The sequence below is a fragment of the Peromyscus leucopus genome, chromosome 2 (assembly GCF_004664715.2).
Source record: "Peromyscus leucopus breed LL Stock chromosome 2, UCI_PerLeu_2.1, whole genome shotgun sequence".
Taxonomy (NCBI): Eukaryota; Metazoa; Chordata; class Mammalia; order Rodentia; family Cricetidae; genus Peromyscus; species Peromyscus leucopus.
The window spans coordinates 109,356,048-109,372,483 of record NC_051064.1 but is presented as its reverse complement, the minus strand read 5'-3'; the positions used below and the strand labels follow the sequence as shown (position 1 = coordinate 109,372,483).

At 41.3% G+C, this 16,436-nt stretch overlaps 1 protein-coding gene across 4 annotated transcripts in view; it reads right to left on the bottom strand.

Annotated features, from left to right (window-relative positions):
• Usp24 (ubiquitin specific peptidase 24) overlaps positions 1-16,436 on the bottom strand; it is a 142,909-nt gene that overhangs the window by 86,289 nt on the left and 40,184 nt on the right. For all 4 annotated transcript variants that reach the window (XM_028888012.2, XM_037202768.1, XM_028887991.2 and 1 more), the window contains exons 6-15: positions 12,343-12,378; positions 11,592-11,657; positions 7,781-7,846; positions 4,806-4,880; positions 4,105-4,263; positions 3,004-3,118; positions 2,722-2,825; positions 654-761; positions 413-508; positions 162-323 (exon numbers count right to left, since the gene is read on the bottom strand). In XM_028888012.2, the coding sequence (XP_028743845.1) occupies positions 162-323; positions 413-508; positions 654-761; positions 2,722-2,825; positions 3,004-3,118; positions 4,105-4,263; positions 4,806-4,880; positions 7,781-7,846; positions 11,592-11,657; positions 12,343-12,378 (987 nt within the window). The remainder of the gene's footprint in view (positions 1-161; positions 324-412; positions 509-653; positions 762-2,721; positions 2,826-3,003; positions 3,119-4,104; positions 4,264-4,805; positions 4,881-7,780; positions 7,847-11,591; positions 11,658-12,342; positions 12,379-16,436) is intronic.

The following is a 16,436-nucleotide window of genomic DNA, read 5'->3' as shown; positions in this document are numbered from 1 at the left end:
AAAAACAAAACCTACAGCCCAAATTTGTACTCTAAAGTAACAGCTTCCAAACAGGGCATTCCTCTTAGTTTTACATAATAGAGGAGGAAAATCTCTTGGCTCTAATCACTCAGACAACATTATTACTCTGATAACAAAATTAGAGGGAAGCCAGTACCAACCCTTTTAATGTCTTCTATGCACTTGATGATGTAGCTCCTCTTGATTGCTTCCTTCACTGCGTAGGCGTCGCTCAGGATTGTCAGGTGCTCCTCCAGGGCTTGCTGAATAAGGCTACTGGGCAAGGTTGGAAGGTGAGCCAGTTCCCAGAGAACGTCTAACACCTGCAATAGCACCATTATGATGAGCCACTCATAAGCATGTAAGACTGTTGTAAGCATTTGTAGGTACAGAAATCCATTTGATTCCCTGCCTTTCCAGAAGTGGCCTCAAATCGAGCTTCTCGGCCGATCCGTCCAATCAGACTCAACAGCTTCTGTCTTACCCTGTCACTCTCCGTCTCCCAGCTCTGCACAAGAGAACAGACAGGACACAGGGCGGGGTCACGGTCAGGCTGGTGAAATCAGCAAACACTTAAAATGTGAGCTAAGAATACGGTAAGAGAAGTACACGTTGTCACAGCTACTGGGGACGGGCTAGAGTTTCACTCTTACCTTCTGAATGAGAACAAACAAGTGATTAAGCTGATCTGCGTTAAACTTCACAGCTGCTGCAGCAATAATAGTGTGAATGTTCTCAATTACCGTAGATGACTGTCCTGACTGGAAGGAAGGAGACATCGGGAGCAAGTTAAGTCCTGGGACTTGGCAAACCTAAGTCTTCTTCCTGACAGTCTATACAAGCGACGCGTAACAAAAATGAATTAGACTCGAGTCTCACTGGCATTCACTTCCATGACAACCCTGGCAGGATTATGTGAAGCAACTATTACTAATGGTTATCAGCTGAATGCATTTCAACTCCCAGCAGTACTGACTTTCACATGTAAAAAAGCACAAGAATCAAGATCTCTGACATTTATTTTAGGAAGAGAATAAAATATTTTCAACAAAAAATTTATATTGATTTATTTTGAACTGAATAAATTACAAGGCAAATACATTTTCAGTGTTTTCACAGATGGTGATCAGGGTTGAGAGTATTATCAACCCCATTTTAAATGTCGATAACACACTCTTTGTTACTTCAACTAATACTTATTGACCCTATGGGCAGTAAATCTCTGCACAGCGCTGTAGACCCTACTGTGGATGACTGGCACTCTCTATAATCTCAGTCACGGGACAGTCATGCCTCACTATTTACCTTGAAAGGCAGAATAGTTGTAGATTCAGTTAACTTTCCCCATACCCACTATGCATATACAGTTGTTCATCAAATGTAGTAGGAATGTATGAACATACACACACATACACACACCTCTAATCTTCAACCTCATGTGGATTCAAAATGCACACTCAGGAAACAACATTATGTGAGAGTATCCAACTAGGGACCTAGGACTGCTTTTCTTTAATCCCATCCCTAACTGCAGTCTGCTCGGTAATGCTGGGAAGCCAATCAGCTGATTGTATTCCCCACAGTCCTCTGTCGGCTAGCTCCTCTAATACTCTGCCAGTGAGTATTAGAGTACTGGAGTACTGGGAGAGGAGGAGGTAGAAGGGAGGGAAGGAAGGAAGGAAGGAGGGTAGGAAGGAGGGAGGGAAGGAAGGAGGGAAGGAAGGAGGGAAGGAAGGAGGGAAGGAAGGAAGGAGGGAAGGAAGGAGGGAAGGAAGGAAGGAGGGAAGGAAGGAAGGAAGGAGGGAAGGAAGGAAGGAGTACTCTGGGTTCGGGCTCAGAGAATGAGTGTCGGGCTGGTGAGGCAGCAGGGTTCCGGCAGTACTAACGGGAGTGGCCATTCCCAGCCTCAGCACCTGGAGTGAAGGCCCCTCCCAAAGCAGGTACCCTCCGTGGACTTGATGCTCCGCTTTCTATCCGTTCTTCCCACCATTCTTCCACCTTAGCAACACCATTTTTGTTATTTTTTGTTGTTGTTGTTTTAAATTAAAAAAACAACAACAACTTTATTTTATGGGTGTTTTGTCTGTATGTGTGCCTGTGTACCATGTACATACCTGCTTTGTAAACAATTCCCCAGGGTAAATTCCATGTGTCTAAAATGCCTAGCACAGTTTGTTTCTGACCAGATTTTGACTGATACAGACAGATTAGGTGGACACAGTTAAGAAAAGCACCAGATTTCACTATGGTTTAGTAATTAGGCGAGCCACATACATATGCTGCACTGCTCGGTCCGAATTAGAGGAATGATTCATAGTCAGCAACAAACAAATGTAATTAAAGCCATAGGAGTGGGTGAAACTGACTAGTGAAAGCTTTTGTGGTGAGAAAAGGGCAAAAGATTAAGGCTTGAGGGGAAAAAAAGCAAAGTAGAAAAGAATAAATTAACGGGAAATTTCAGAAGGAATACAAGCTGTGCATGATAAAACACAGCTATAATCCCAACACTCAGGAAACTCAGGCAGAGGGTTGCAAATTTAAGTCCAACACGAACTTAACCCTTATATATATGCAATCTTAATCAACTGCAAACCAGATTAGGTATAGGTCTTCTAGTTAAAATCAGATGAGGTCCCATTTCCCAGCCCCCTCACCACCCTACCTCCTTTCCTATGGTACAAACTTATCAGAAAAAGGCAAAAATAATTCTGCTCAACTTACTTGTATCTTCCAAATTTTAGTGAGTTCATCTAATGACAATTTACTGCCCAAGAGTTCAATAATTCCCTTTATGCGGTCACAGTATTGTGCTTGGTCTATGTTGCCTAATGGAGGAAACATCAGAGGAGAGACCAAATACAGTGAATAATGATTCTATGAACTCAAAGCAATAATAACTTCATAAGATTATTTAAAGGCTAATAAAAAGTAACAAAATTTTTGCACCTTTTAAAAATAAAAACCATGTACATGTCAAGTAATTTTTTTTCAAAAGCAATTTACCTTCCAGTGCAATTGACAGAACCGAGTTTTCAACTAGCCAGTCCAGCAATCGGTCTGTATCTATGGCATTCTTCACAGACTTGGATAAGGTACTGTCTTCTATTAGTTTGGTTACCTAAAATGACAGCATTTGCACAACTGAATCAAATACACATAATCAAAATCTTCTCTCATACATGTACAGTCATTTTTACAGACGTATCTAGTGCATTTTGATAGTTAAACAGAATACTTCAAAACCAATTTACTTCTTCAAAGCTAACACTCCTAATGGTAAGGACTCTTTCAAAAGAACATGGAATCATTCTCAGCTCTTCACACCCCTTAGACCACCCATGACTGGCTTGCTGATGAGGCTCTAACCCAAACTGCAAGCACAACTGCCCTCCACATTTTATAACCGAGAAGAAAGAGGCAGCAGTCCCTCTCTGGAGACGGGCACTTCCGGTTACTCAGCTTGTAAACTGTCCATGCTGTGGATGTGGACATCCACAGGACAGATGGCCTGGTCAAATTGTACTTGTTCACACGTCTTTGCCGAAGTTCATGGTCTGATTATTCAACTTTTCACATATGTGAAGTAGCTCAGTCTTCTTTCAGTAAATTCTTCTTTCGACTTAAAATGGTCCAGGACGAGCTGATTTGACTTAGAGGCCAAAATCCCGAAACTAAAGGAAAACTAACGGGTATCATGGCCAAACGGTACTGGCTTAACCTGTCAGTCACTGAACCCAATCACACTGTGCAGATCTAAAGTGAACTTTAGGAAGCTGAGGAAAAGTATTTTCACATTTTGTCTAGACTCATGCTAGTGTTAGTCACTTCATTTTTGTCCTAACATCAGCTAAAAGATAAAGTTATATCTGAAATAAAAAGAATTGTCCCTTAGTAAATGTCTAAGGACGATACTATAGGAAATTTCATAAAGCTTTTCAGAGAGCAAATCTTGAAACTACAAATATAACCTTTCTAACAGACAATTCCCATATAGTACCATTGTTATCTCTGTCTCACATGGTTAAGAGAAACTCTTCTTTCTCCACCCACCTTTCTATCTAGCCACATCTGAGTGAAGTCTTCTTGAAACAAGTGCAAACTTACCTCTTTGAGGGAGTTCATTTTAGCACTGAAATGTGGTGACTTCAGCATGCGCAGCAGGATGTCAAGGCGAAGGTCATCCACAATCGTCACCAGATCCGGTTGGAAACGCATGCAAAGTAACTTAATGGCAGATAAGAGCTCAGGGATGCTAACCAATCTCTTTCATTTAATAAAAACAGAAAGACAAACAAACAAAGAAACAAAAATTGTAAAACATCCTGATATTAATTCTCATAACACACACAGTATAGGGTAACAGTGGCCAGGGGACAGCTCGTACTTTACATGACCATTAACTACATTTGCTTCTAAGCAAAAGTTAAGTTAAATTGTTATAGAAGGGATTTAAGGTAGGACAGTCTTCCTCAGTGTTAAAACTGCTCTAAACTACTTCAGATACACTAAAAATTCAATATTATTCCAATCTATTCTGATTATAACACCATCAAAATCATGTTTAAAAAAACTCTGAATGGTATCACTCACTCATGAGAATACCATATTCTAGTTACTGAGATAACACTATCCTCAGTTGTTTTGAAAATAGCTTTTTTGGGATGGGGTCAGGGAACTTCAAGTTAATCTGATGTGGACAGCATGTCATCAGGATCCGGAAAGCAATGGCACGGGAACTTGCCAAGACTTGGCTTGGCTAGCATGGACTAACGAGCATAGGCTCTACCTGGCGAAGGAGTAATTACCTTGTCTTTGAGGTCCTTCTCCTCCACACTCCGAACATCCTGAATTGTGGTAAGGATGACTGGGTCCAGCATAGGCTGTAAACAGAAAACACTAGTTAAAAAGAACTCCCGGATTTGCGCTCGAGCAGCTACTTCCTTCCCTGTCATTCACAAAGGAGAGGGCACAGTGACAGGTGTCATTTCTAGCCACCAGCCTCACCACTAACTAGCTGACCATCCCAAGTGCCCTCAACTGTTTCTTCAATGTTATTAATAGGAGCCAGTTCCTCTCACCACATCTTCTAAGAGCTAGCTGAAGAACAATGCAAGATACATGACTGCCCTTTTAAAACAGCAATAGGTATAGCTACCTTTTTGTTTGTTTGTTTGAGACAGGGTCTCACTATGTAGATAGACCTGGCTGACCTGGAACTAGTCTGGTTTCTAACTTAAAAATCTGCCTGCCTCTGACTCCCAGGCCTGGTATGACTGTTTTTCTAACAAAATAAATCTTTTATATCTAACTTTTAAAAATGGATACAAATAAGCACAGACTATGCAAAACATGCTACATACAGACTAATTTTGTTATGAATGAGATACATGACACACTGCTCCAGAAAAGGAACACAATCATGTATTTAACTCTAAATTATTTTATGAGAAACAGTAAAATATTAGCTAGAGGTAAACTGACCCTTCCAATAAAATAAGAAAATTAAAAAAAAAAAAAAATAAGATAAGAAAAACAGTATTTGGCTGTCAGAGGCAAGAATACATGGCCAGTGCATGAAAATGACATCAGACAATAACCCAGATAGACTTTCTTCCTTCACACAGATGCCAATAGTACAGGGAGGCTGTGGGCTGTGAGTCAGGATTCTTGTCAGCTTGTGCCAGGCCACTCTGAGATAGGTGCTGCTACTGTCACCATTCTACAAGAGGGGGGGGACAGAGCAGAGTCTTAAAGTCACACAAAGGAGCAAGTCATGGAGGCAATCTATGCCAGCTGACTTGTACCACGGAGTGTGTAGAGATGACTGAATTTAGGTCTAAACAGCAGAACTAAAGATGACAGCAGCTGTATCTTCCAGTTGTTACTTTTTTCTGAGTGTACTCTGCTCACATATGTGTGTGTATGTACACACAATCTACAACTTCTCAAGAACTCAACTAATTAGCATTTTGAGTATTTATGCTGAATTTTCTTCCACGGAATACATATATTTAAAATCTAGCCCTGAGTTTGATTCATTAAGTTAATTAAGTTATTATTAATTATAATTAACAATCGTTTCAAAAACTCAAATGAATTTGTTTTTCGTGTCTTAGTGTTTCAGCTACTAAGTTACTGAGTAGAGCTGGAATGCAGCTCAGTTGGTAGAGTGTCTGCCAAGGAAGCGTGAAGCCCTAGGTTTGAGCCCAGCACTGAATAAACTTGATGTGCTGTTATATACCTGTGAGCCTATCACTCAGGAGGGGGAAGCAAGAAGATGAGGAGTTCAAGGTCATCCTTGACTACATGGTAAGTTTGAGGCTAGCCTGTACTACATGAGACTTCATCTCAAAAATTAAAGGATAGCAAACAACTTTATATCGATATGCTTAATAAACTGATAACATTAGATGTTTCTAAAGAACTTAATGTACAGAATTAAGAAAATATCTAAACATTACCTTGTTTCCTTAAGAATTTTTACATACTACTTTGATGTTTAAAGAAAGCACTTAACATTTAGAAATGGTAGAAATTTCTCACACATACTAGAGAAAATGGTATCACTCCAGTTAAACTGTCCCCAACAAAACAGTATACTTGCAAAAAGGAACAGGATACCCAAGGGACACTATGCTTGATATGATTTCAACAATCTATGTAAGCTTTCACAGACTTACTTACAAATACAATTAAAATTGGAAGTATTCTGATAAGACATTGTTTGATAACTTATTAACTGAAACAGAGAGAAACCAGAAAGTGTAACAGGCCTTCAGCATTTAGAAAACTGAATATTCAAGGGACAAGAATGGTGCGCCAATGAGTGCCGGGCTTGCTGTACAATTATAAGGATCTGGGTTCAGATCTTCAGGACCCCTACCCCTCTTTAAAGTGGCAGTGTATGCCTGCAATCCCAATGCCTGGAGACGGAAAGATCCTGGAGCTCACTGGCCAGCTAGACAGCCAGTCAGTGAGCTCCAGGTTCTGTGAGTGACCCTGTCTCTAGTCAACAGACAAACAAACAAACAAACAAAGAGAGGTAGAGAGCAGGAGGAAGAAAGCTGGTGTTGACTCCTTGGCCTCCACGGCAGTGTTTGTACACCTACAGGCACACACACAAAGACGGCAGTGTGTGTACACCTACAGGCACACACACAAAGACGGCAGTGTGTGTACACCTACAGGCACACACACAAAGACGGCAGTGTGTGTACACCTACAGGCACACACACAAAGACGGCAGTGTGTGTACACCTACAGGCACACACACAAAGACGGCAGTGTGTGTACACCTACATGTACACACACAAAACTAAACACTCACAGCTCTGACTACGTTAGACTTGATGACTTGTAATTCTCAAAGGAAGGAAGTCAGACATGACATGCTGCCAAGCTACTATTCAGAAGAGAGAGACTAGGCAGTAAGCATGCCCAGTTGATGGTCCAAAATGACCAAGTAGAACCCATATGGCAACAAGCCCTGAAAGTATTCTGTGAAGAAGACAGGGATACACAATTCTCCTTTATAGAAAAGATAAACAACAATACCAAGAAATACTATTTGATAAAAATCAATCTTTTAAAAAAGCCCCAATGTTAGAGGGCTCTCTATACTTAGAAAACTGTTACTTTTCTAACAGTATTTTCACTAAAAGTGCAGCCATTTTGAAAACCAGAAGTTATTCTGTATTAAGCACCACTCTGAACAACCTAGTAATAAAAAAGCCAGTATTTGTCACGTCTTGGGCAGCGACATAAAATGGTGTAATCCTACCTGTACCACGGAGGAGTTGAGGTACTCTGCACACACCCCTAAGGGCTGTACCAGCGCTGAGACGGCCTGAGGAAGACAGTGAAGACCACAGTGAGATGTGAGGGAGCGTTTCACCTTTTAAAATTAAACTGAGAAAAATGTAAATGGTGTCTTGGTCAAGTCATGAAGTAATGATTAGATAAACTAAGTTTCTGGACAAAAAGACAACACACTTAGATTAATATAGACTTTTAAATTAGAATGTCAACAAAACCACCCTGAAGCACTGAATGAAATGATTCTAAAGTTTAAAATGATGAATATTGAAACATTTTATTTTGAAAAGGACAGAATATTTGAGGAGGAAGTAAAATATCCCCTAACCCCCCACCCCCAAAAAGTTAAAGCTTATTTGAGGGGAAAAAAGTTAGTAAAATACATGAAAGAAAGCCCAAATAAATGAGGGAGACATTGTGTTCCTGGGTGGGAAACATCAATTATAAAAATGTCAATTCTCTGTTCACTGACCTACACATTTAATGCTATTTCACACATGGCCTCAGTGACTTTTTTTTCCTGACATGCTGATTATAAAGACGAGTGAAAACTATCAAATAAGACAGATTTTAGAGAACAGTGACAGTGGGCAATGGAGCCCGGCCAGTAACTAAAGAGCGTGCACCGCAGTGAATGAAGAAGGCAAGAGGTGTCCAGGAACAAAGCACACTCATGGGCTCTGGAGATAAGACAAAACCAGTAGTGCCAATGGTAATCAAGTAAGAGTTAGTCAGAGGAGCTTGTTCAACTGGTCATTTATTGGAAAGAAAAGTACTGGATCCTTGTCATACAATATATAAAAACAAACTGAGTAAACCAAGAGCCAAGTTTTTTTCTTTTTTCTTTTTTTTTTTTTTGGTTTTTCGAGACAGAGTTTCTCTGTGTAGCTTTGCGCCTTTCCTGGAACTCACTTGGAAGCCCAGGCTGGCCTCGAACTCACAGAGATCCACCTGGTTCTGCCTCCCGAGCGCTGGGATTAAAGGTGTGTGCCACCACTGCCCGGCAAGAGCCAAATTTTAAAAATTATAAAAGCATAAAAAAATTATAACCTTGAAGTGGGACAATGTTCCCTAAGCAAGTCTGAAAAACTTTGAAGCCATTAAGGAAAAGTATGATTATGTTGAATTTTGTAATTTCTGATATCACAAATACAAATAAGGCTGGCAAGGAGGCTTGGAGGTAAAGGTCCCTGCTGCCAAAGCTGACAACTTGAGTCTTATCCTCCAGACCCACATGGTGGAAGGAAAGAACAGTTATCAAGCTCTCTTCTGACCGCCACACACGTGCCACACACCTTCCCATACAGATTCATGTACATTCACACAAAATTAGTTCACTATTAAAAGACTTCCTAAAAGTTAAAGATGACTACTTGAGATCTAAAAAGTCAATTTACAGATGAAATGCAAATGGACAGTAATCCTATAGAGAAATGCTCTAGTCACACAATAGCAGAGTACTGCAAACTAAATAGCAAAATACCATTTTTGTTAATTATATTAGAAAATCACAGGCTAGGGCCGGGCGGTGGTGGCGCACGCCTTTAATCCCAGCACTCGGGAGGCAGAGGCAGGTGGATCTTTGTGAGTTCGAGGCCAGCCTGGGCTACCAAGTGGGTTCCAGGAAAGGCACAAAGCTACACAGAGAAACCCTGTCTCAAAAAAAAAAAAACAAAAAAAAAAAAAAAAAAAAAAAAAGAAAATCACAGGCTAAAAAATATTTAGCATTATCAGTCATACTGTAAATTGGGTCTGTATGAGTACAGACTGGTGGTATAGCTTTGTGGAAGGAGATTTAGCAGTCAAATGCAATTCTAAAATGTATAGTCATTAAGAATTGATTCTGGGCCGGGCGGTGGTGGCACACGCCTTTAATCCCAGCACTCGGGAGGCAGAGGCAGGCGGATCTCTGTGAGTTCGAGGCCAGCCTGGGCTACCAAGTGAGTCCCAGGAAAGGCGCAAAGCTACACAGAGAAACCCTGTCTCGAAAAAACCAAAAAAAAAAAAAAAAGAATTGATTCTGGGCTGGAGAGATGGCTCAGAGGTTAAGAGCACTCACTGCTTGTTCTTCCAAGGGTTCTGAGTTCAATTCCCAGCAACCACATGGTGGCACACAACCATCTGTAATGAGATCTGGTAAATAATAAATAAATAGATCTTAAAAAAAAAATTAAAAAAAAAAAAAAAAGAATTGATTCTTGCCGGGCGGTGGTGGCGCACGCCTTTAATCCCAGTACAAAGGAGGCAGAGGCAGGCGGATCTCTGTGAGTTCGAGGCCAGCCTGGGCTACCAAGTGAGTTCCAGGAAAGGCACAAAGCTACACAGAGAAACCCTGTCTCGAAAAACCAAAAAAAAAAAAAAAAAAAAAGAATTGATTCTTTACAAACATGTGCACATGAAGACACACACACATACAAAGATCATTTTCTGTAGCAGTAAAAACTAACAAACGATCTAACAACAGTACCAAGCAAGTGCAACAGGGTTCAGTCTTCACCCAAGTAACCTGGAGTCACTGAGAACATGAGTGGCCTCTAATACGACAGTGAAAATGTACTACTGTGCACAGCCTGACAACAACTCCTCTTAGAGAAAGGGAGAGGAAGAAGAAGGGAGAGTGGGACAGGAACACAGGGAGTAGATGGATGTATAGGATAGACCAGTTTCATTTTCCAGTGCAGGTGGTTTTTAACTGGTGGGAATGTGATTGTTTTTCCCATTATTTTTCAAGTTAAAAAAAATATGACTTAAACAGTCTTATCATATGGCCTAAATTTATTCTGGGACACAGCCACCTTAATTGGTCAGAAATCAGGCACTTATCAAGAAACTTTAATTATACTGATTTTGAAAATGAGAGCCGAGTGCACTATCTCCTCAATGTACAGCCCCCTCCCCCACAACCACTGCTGCCAGGAAGAGTATTTTCGAAAATGGTCTGACCTAAGGGAAGATTTTAACTCCAAACATTTAATATCAATAGAGAATAAGCCTTCAATCCTGTGTGTGTGTACCCTTCTCCAATGTTCATCCAGGTAGGGTAGATATTTGGGGGTGTTGTTATTAAAGGCTAGAGAAGTTTTGACCCTTTCCAACACTCTTGAGAAACGAAGTTAATTTCTAACATCAACCAATGCCTACACAGCCAGTTTGTGAGAAACAAATACGCTAGACAAAACTTTCTCTCAAGGCATTTTTCTTTCTTTTCTTTTTCAAATCACTATTATCTTTCATGTCAAAAAGCCATTTTCAACCTACTTCATATACTCGATAGGGATCAGATGCCAATCAACAGCCTAAGCAACTTGAGACAGGGATCGGAGGCTTCCCAGCGTGTGGCAGCAAGGTCAGTTCCTATTACCACACCACCAGTTTCTCTTCCTGATTAACATTTTCCTTCTTCCAAAGAGGGACCAGGGAAGCTGATTAGTCATTGTCTCACAGGAACTGCCCAATTTTTCACACGTAGGGATGGTATTTCAGCACATCATTTCTGCATAGAGCCGATTATGGCGAGCAGCATGTCCCAGTGATCTGCCTGTCTGTCTCATAGTGCAGTTATTACAAGCATGTGTATCGTGCCTGGCTTTTTATGTGGGGGCTGGGACCAAACTCAGGTTCTTATGCTTGCATAAGCACTGTAACGAACGACAGCTTCTCCCCAGCCTGATTAACTTTAATATTTAACTCGCTGTATTCAGACCATGTCCCCTAGCTGTATACCAACTCAAATAAAGTGTATCTGCGCACTGAGCACAGCCCGTGGTTTAACTCACCCCAAGTTCTATATCTTCTGAATGGAGTTTGGCTTGGATTGCTGCAAATCCACCTAATTCTCCAAACTGAAAAGAAAATAGGCATGTATATATTTAGAAATGCTCCACAGCAATAATTTAAGCAAAGAATTAAGGCTAATATTTTACTTTACCACTATGCTCTGTGAGATTGCTTTTGGAACACTAGGAATGCAATTCTAATGTTCCTAAGGTATACTGTAGGAGATGTGCTAACCCAAAACTTGGTATCACATACACAAACAGAGAAGGACCCATACAACATTCCTCCTCAGTGAAACGTTCTTTCTGTGGTGGTTTGAATGAGAAATGTCCCCCATAAGTTCATACATTTAAACACTTGGTCCTCGGTTGGTAGCACTGTTGGAAGAGGCCATGAAACCTTTAGGAAGTACAGCCTTGTAGAGAAAGCATATCACTGGAAGCAGGCTTTGAGGGTTTGCAGCCTCATCCCACTTCCTGCTCTTGCTCACTGGCTCCTGTGTGTGCCCAGGATGCGATCAGCCAGCTTCCCACTTCTGCCTCCTGCCGCCATGCCTTCCCAGCTTTATGGACTCTGCCCTCAACTGTGACCCACCCAAAATTAACACTTCTCTACACGGCTCTGGGTCATGGTATTTCATCACAGCAACAGAAAAATAATTAATACATGTTTAAAATACCCAACTACCAGAAATCACACTAGAAAATGGGAATAGTATCTCAAAAACAAAGTGATAATAAAAGTGTATACCTTATTTACCAAGTCCACAACCCATCCATGAGGCTCCTGCGAGAAAATAAGGCCAAAATTAATATGGTAATATAAGTTTCCTCATAATTAATCTTCGCATTTTTTTATTTCCTAAATGGGAAATATGAAGAAAAAGCATTAAAATTTTGAACATACTTCAAAAGTCTTTCCCAAATATTTAATATAAGTCTTTGACATTATTGTATACAATTTTTGAAGCATGTAAATTTAGATTTTCAAAGTCTCTGACATATTTTTGAAGCAACAAATCTAGACCTTCATGGGATTGTCACATGAGGAGCATTCATGCATTTGGGAGCAGCTGGTATTTGTTAAGTTCTCCAGGAATAGAATAACTCAAGTTAAATTCTCTAAGAAAGTTTATTTTATTTATTGTGGTTTTCCAAAACAGGGTCTCAGGTAGCTCAGACTGCCCTTGAATTTGCTAGGCAACTGAGACTAGCTTTAAATTCCTTACTCTCCTGCTTCTACCTCCCAGGTGTTGGGGATGTCAAGAGTACATCACCACACATGGCTGAAAATTTTATTGTAGAAATTAAAAATTATTATCTAAAAGGTAGACATCTAGAATTCCGAGATTAAAGTTCAGTCCCAGTTTTATCATAATACCCTTAAACAAGCTCTTTCCTTACTCTCCCTTCTCTTCTCTCTTTTCGTTTTCTAGGCCCTTGGGTCTTAGGTTTAGACAGGAAGGGATGTCACACCCACTTGACAGAGCTCATATTTCAGCAGTTAAAAACCAGAAAATCACCACATACACAAGCAATTCAAATTATGATAATCCATCCTATAAAACAAAAGGCAAAGGGTCCTTTAAAGACTAGAAGGAGGTTTGTCTATAAGGAGTGGAGTTCCTGAAAGACCTGTACAACACAATAAAGGACAGTTGGTGCAGAAACAGCCAAGACCATTTGGAGAAGGCAGAGTCCACTGTGTAAAACACTATGAGAAATCTCTCCCAGGCTGCATGTGGTGAGCTGTGGAGAGCGGCCCGGGTGACGGGGGCTGTGGAGAACGGCCCGGGTGACGGGGGCTGTGGAGAATGGCCTGGGTGACGGGGGCTGTGGAGAGTGGCCTGGGTGACGGGGGCTGTGGAGAGTGGCCTGGGAGAAACGGCATACGGAAGTAAAGGCCAGGACAGCAAGCAAGCGTTTCAAGAAAGGGTAGTGTGGGTTTTACAGTCTGGACAGTCATTTGCAGCTCTGCAGAGAATGCAATGGCATGAAAGAATGGAAGACTGGGAAGCGTCCAGACAACCAGTCAGAAGACTAACTAGGACAGGGGGGTGTGGAGCAGAACAGCTGCAGAAGACAAGAGTCTGGAGGCAAGACTGGAAGCAAGACTGGGTAAAAATCAAAGACTCCGTTTACGGTTTGAACACAAGGACTAAGAAGACAGGATGGTTTTGATAACTCTGGTTTAGCTTGAGCACTGAGACAGATAGTGATGTTACTTACTCAGAGGTAAAGAAGAAGCTGGGTAGGCATCAGCAAGACCTCTGGAAGCATGTGACTGTTGAGAACCGTGTGACAACTAAGAGGAGGTGGCCAACTCCTTACTCAGGTGTGCTCCAAGAAGAGTTTGAGTCACAAAGATGAACTGAAGTTATCATCACTAAGGTGACATTTATAACAGCGAGAAGAGGACATTCTTTACAGAAAGTATAGCAGCAAGAGAGGAAGGCCTGGACCAAAGCTGGGTAGCAGTGAAGGACCCAATCACAAAGAGACACAACAATGGAAAAGATGAAGTGACATGGAAGACAGAATGAGACAGTCTAACGTATCTAATCCAAGTCCCACAAGAAAAAAGACTGATAGAGAAAAAGTAATTCACTAAAAGATAATGGCTGCAAAGTGCCAGAACTCATACAAAATATTAAGCACAAGAGGGCATTAAAGGACTCAGTTGGTAAGGGGCTTGCTATCTCAACAACATGGAGAGCAACCATGACATCAACCTCTGGCCTACATACACACATGTGCACAAAGACCTGCTTGTGTGCAAATCCACATGAACACATGTACCACATACCTAACCCCTATCTACAGACACCTCCCCTCGTGTGTGTGCATGCACACAAGGTATTAACCAAATTGTTTGTTTGTTTGTAGACAGGGTTTCTCTGTGCAACCCTGGTTGTCCTCGAACTGGATCTGTAGACCAGGCTGGCCTCGAACTCACACACATCTGCCTGCCTCTGCCTCTCTAGTTCTGGGATTAAAGGCGTGCACCACAACTACCCAACTAAGAATATCTTGATCAGCCTCGTGAGAGTTAAAAAGAGAAGCATCAAGGAAGAAGAGTCTAAAAATGAAGCCAGTGAGGAAAGAAGCTCATTAAGAATCCGACTAGCAGCCAATTTCTTGACTGGCCCAGTCAAAGCCACTGCAATGCTAATTTATTATTCTGACAAAAATAGCTATCAGCCCAGAATTTAAAGGCCAATGAAAATATTAAGAAGTGTGAAATAAAGGTTCAGGCCATTACTAACAAAGTCAATCACTAATGGACACCCAACTAAAGCATATTTTACGAGTGAGCTACCTCTTTTATAGGTTTAAAAAAAGTCAGGAAATGACTAGGAGATTGTACACTAAAGATAACAGGATAGGAATTAAAAGTTGGGGGAAACCACAGGAAACAAGCTAAGGTTTATATGCATTGCTCAGAGGAGAATAAAGATAGTGGAATTCAGGTTCTGTTTGGTCCGTAAGTTAAAAATTTAGGGTAGTCACTGTGAATGACAGGGGAAAACCTGGAATTTTTCATGAGGTTTGGGTGTGAGAAAGAGAAAGAAAAGAGAATCCATGCTGAAGGTATAAAGGATGTGATATTAAGGGCAGAACATTCAGCAACAGGAAACACCAGAGCATGCTTAATGAGAATAACCCAACAGTGAGGGAAAGACTGAAAAACAGCAAAGAAGAAATAGGGGCTCTAAGAAGCAAATCTGGACAAGGCAGAGGCCAGGAGGCCAGGACCTTGATGGGAGAAGTAATTCCCCTTTGGGAAAAGGAGGGCAAAGACTGAACTGTTCTGGTCTCAGCAGCAGACAGTGAAGAGAGGAGAATGTCCGCTGAGTACTTACCTGCAGTGAACCATGAAGTGCAGTGCTTTTACACACATTTGCCATGTCACACAACAGATGTGAAGACAAGACTTCAGTGTTTAGGGAGAGCATACTCTATAAGTTAAATTTCATGACTGCATAAACTCTTCTTACTGGGACTTGGCCCTGGTGAAGTACTTAGGTGGTTTTAATTTCTCGTGGGGGAAAAGAGAATAAAAGAGTACCTAACTCATAAGAATACTGTGGGATTAAACTCGCCATCCTTGACCCTCAGTGCTAGTACTGTTCACGGCAGCCCTGTACTAACCAATCCCTCCTCTACATTCTACACATAGGAGAGAAATACACTGAATGTTTACTTTACTGTAATTTGTTATTTTTCCTCTGCTATACTACTGTACTGTACATTATACTGGTCAATTGTTATGCTTTAAGCTTGTTGAAAGCTGACTCTGGGAATAAGGAGGCTCTCTTGTCTCCTCCAAAGTTTCCTGTCTCGGAGTAGGCTGGTCCCTTCATTCTGTAAGAAGGACAAAGGAAAACAGCAAGCAACTGACAGTATTAAAATCATTGTGTCCTTGAGGACAACTGGAAAGTAAATTATTCCCAAGCCAGGTTCCTACTGTTTATCCTATAGCACAAAAACACCTGCAGTAAGGTGAAAAGCTCATCACGGAGAAGAGCTCTACCCAGCCTGGGACTTTCGATCAGGAACCCCAGTTCCTGTTTATCTGTTTCAAGGTTTTCCTAGTCAGTTTCTGCTGGGTGACTGTAAATGGCTGAGTCACTATTTCGTCTTTTACTTGGAAGCCTTACCTAAGGAGATACTCTGCTCTGCCTAGGACACTGCACTGGGAACTCCAGCTGGCCTCAATGGAGGCTTCCCCAGTGCATTTCTGCTAATGTCTACAAGCCCTGGTTTGAGGTTACCTTTCGTTTGCTCTCACAATTGGGTTGCTCTAATCATCACTGCTGGATGTTGTAAGGGCCCAACTTGATG